This window comes from Portunus trituberculatus, chromosome 41 (genome assembly GCF_017591435.1).
Source record: "Portunus trituberculatus isolate SZX2019 chromosome 41, ASM1759143v1, whole genome shotgun sequence".
Taxonomy (NCBI): domain Eukaryota; kingdom Metazoa; phylum Arthropoda; class Malacostraca; order Decapoda; family Portunidae; genus Portunus; species Portunus trituberculatus.
Window position 1 is genome coordinate 31,888,926 of NC_059295.1, and position 2,500 is coordinate 31,891,425.

General features: G+C 41.1%; 1 protein-coding gene across 1 annotated transcript in view; it reads left to right on the plus strand.

The window, feature by feature from the left end:
• The first annotated feature begins 1,519 nt into the window (after positions 1 to 1,519).
• LOC123516706 (short stature homeobox protein 2-like) overlaps positions 1,520 to 2,500 on the plus strand; it is a 44,762-nt gene continuing 43,781 nt past the window's right edge. Inside the window, exon 1 of the mRNA XM_045276308.1 lies at positions 1,520 to 1,607. Within this exon, the coding sequence (XP_045132243.1) occupies positions 1,520 to 1,607 (88 nt within the window). The remainder of the gene's footprint in view (positions 1,608 to 2,500) is intronic.

A 2,500-nucleotide genomic window follows, 5' to 3' on the forward strand; every position in this document is an offset into this window, starting at 1 on the left:
CCCCCTCCTGCTCCTCTTCTGGCCCCCCTCCGATCTCTCTCTCTCTCTCTCTCTCTCTCTCTCTCTCTCTCTCTCTCTCTCTCTCTCTCTCTCTCTCTCTCTCTCTCTCTCTCTCTCTCTCTCATCAAGTTTTTGCTTCCGCTGCTCCTTTCCTCTTCCTTCTTTTCTCTTCTTAACTTGAATTTTCTCCTTTCATTAATCTGAACTCAAATCCATCTCCTACCCCTCGCCCCCCCTTACGTCCCTCCTTCCGGTGTGTGTGTGTGTGTGTGTGTGTGTGTGTGTGTGTGTGTGTGTGTGTAAGGATCCTTGACTTAATGTGGTTGTGTTTGTATTTAGTTTTGTTGTTATTTTTGCTATTGTTGTTGTCATGGCAGTGATCAATGAATAAGTTTCTGTGGGTTTGTATTAATTAATCCACGCATTATTATTATTATTATTATTAGTAGTAGTAGTAGTAGTAGTAGTAGTAGTAGTAGTAGTAGTAGTAGTAGTATCCACGCACTTCATGATTTTCCTTCTGTATTTCTTGTCTTTGGTAGTTTTCTGTGTGATTTTTAATGGAGAGAGAGAGAGAGAGAGAGATAATACGCCGATACACTTAGATTTAAGTCTCTTTAACTGCACAGAACACTCGAATAATAAGCAACATCACGGGGTGGGAGTCTTTTTGTGTCTTGTTGAGTGAGTTATCAATGAAGCCGTGACGGGACTGACTGGCTACTAGTTGGTGTTGTGAAGTGCTGGTATGTCGCCTGACTGGTAAAATGGGTGAGGGATGAGTGACTGGTGGAATGATTGATAAGTTAGTTTTTGGTGATGTTAGAAAAAAGAAACATCACACCGGAGAGAGAAAAGTTGTGTATCAGTGACGCGTTTTCCTGATTTTAGGGTTTTGTTTTCAACTCTGTGGGAATACATTTGCCTGCTTCTGGCTCTCCCATCAGTGTGCATGTGTGTGTGTGTGTGTGTGTGTGTGTGTGTGTGTGTGTGTGTGTGTTTTGGCATTGCGTTGTAATAGATATGTATGTTTGTGATATATGTATTGTGTGTGCTGTGTGCTGACAATACGTGTTTTAACGTTATTCAATTCATTTTCCAACGGCAAAGTTATTATTAAAAGTTAATTCCATATTTGTAATTGATTCTTACATGGAGGTGATTATGAATATTCTATTTGCGCGTGTTGTGCAAATCCTGGTCGGCGTCCACATGCACAGAATGGCTCGGTCTGCTAACAAGATGACTATTGTATGTGGCAATAGTGTGTGTGTGGCAATTTGGTTAAGTGTCATTTGTTTATTTATTTATTTGTATATTCATTTATTTGTTTATTTATTTACTTGTATATTCATTTATATGTTTATTTATTTGCTACTTGTTTGTTTGTTTATTTTTCGTGTGTCGCGCAAACCTCGCTGTGCTGTAAGAGGAAGCAGCGCTCGCTTCACCATCAGTGCAGTTGAAGAAAGTGCAGGGAATAAACTCAGGCATTCCTCAGGAGTGAAGCAGTGGCGGCATGAAGCAGGCGGAGGCGTCCACCGGCCAGCGTAACCGTGAATGCAGCCTGCAGTTGTCCGAGCCTGTGTTGCCCTCGTATCTGAGCGGTGAGTCTCATTGTGCAGTGAAGGACGGGATCAGGCGGCAGAAAATCACCGGCTGTGCAGTGTTGTTATTATCTGGCCAATGTGTAGGAACCTAACGCACTTACCACGTTATTTTAATTGAGTTTAGACCGGAAATGTCCATACTCATTGCCCGGTCTTGGTGTTGCCATGATGTTTCGTAATTTGTTATTTATTACATACCTGTATTCATACTTTCAATATTCATACTGTATGATTGAGAATGACTGTACCTACGAGCCAGAGAGTCTGTTATCTGATTCAGGGTTTATCCTCGATGCTCTTCATGCTGTGTGTTTAGAAAGGAAGGTGTAATAAACGAGTAGCTCCATCACTCAGCGCTCACCGATCTACACTTCCTCAGAACGTACATATGTGTGTAAAACTAATAGACGAAGGTTGTGCTAAATACCGAATGGCTACCACTTTGCTGCTGATCAGGATATTGTTATATGTGTGTGTACATAAAGGAAAAAGTTACAGTTGAGGAAGCTTTGCCTTGGGTTAACGTAATGCTTCTCTGTAGTCATTCTTCCTCACCTGTGGCGCTTGACAAATTATTCGGTATCGCACAAAAGGCTTTATAATATAATTCAATGTTTTTCAATATCAGGATCTGTGTGAAAGCATGATTTTTGTATCTTTCTAGATATTACACAAAGGTTTATGAAAAAGATATATATTCCATGTTCATGTTATAGAGTGTGTGTGCGTGTGTGTGTGTGTGTTTCTGTGTGTGTGTTTCTGTGTGTGTGTGTGTGTGTGTGTGTGTGTGTGTGTGTGTGTGTGTGTGTGTGTGTGTGTGTGTGTGTGTGTGTGTGTGTGTGTGTGTGTGTGTGTGTGTGTGTGTGTGTGTGTGTGTGTGTATATATATA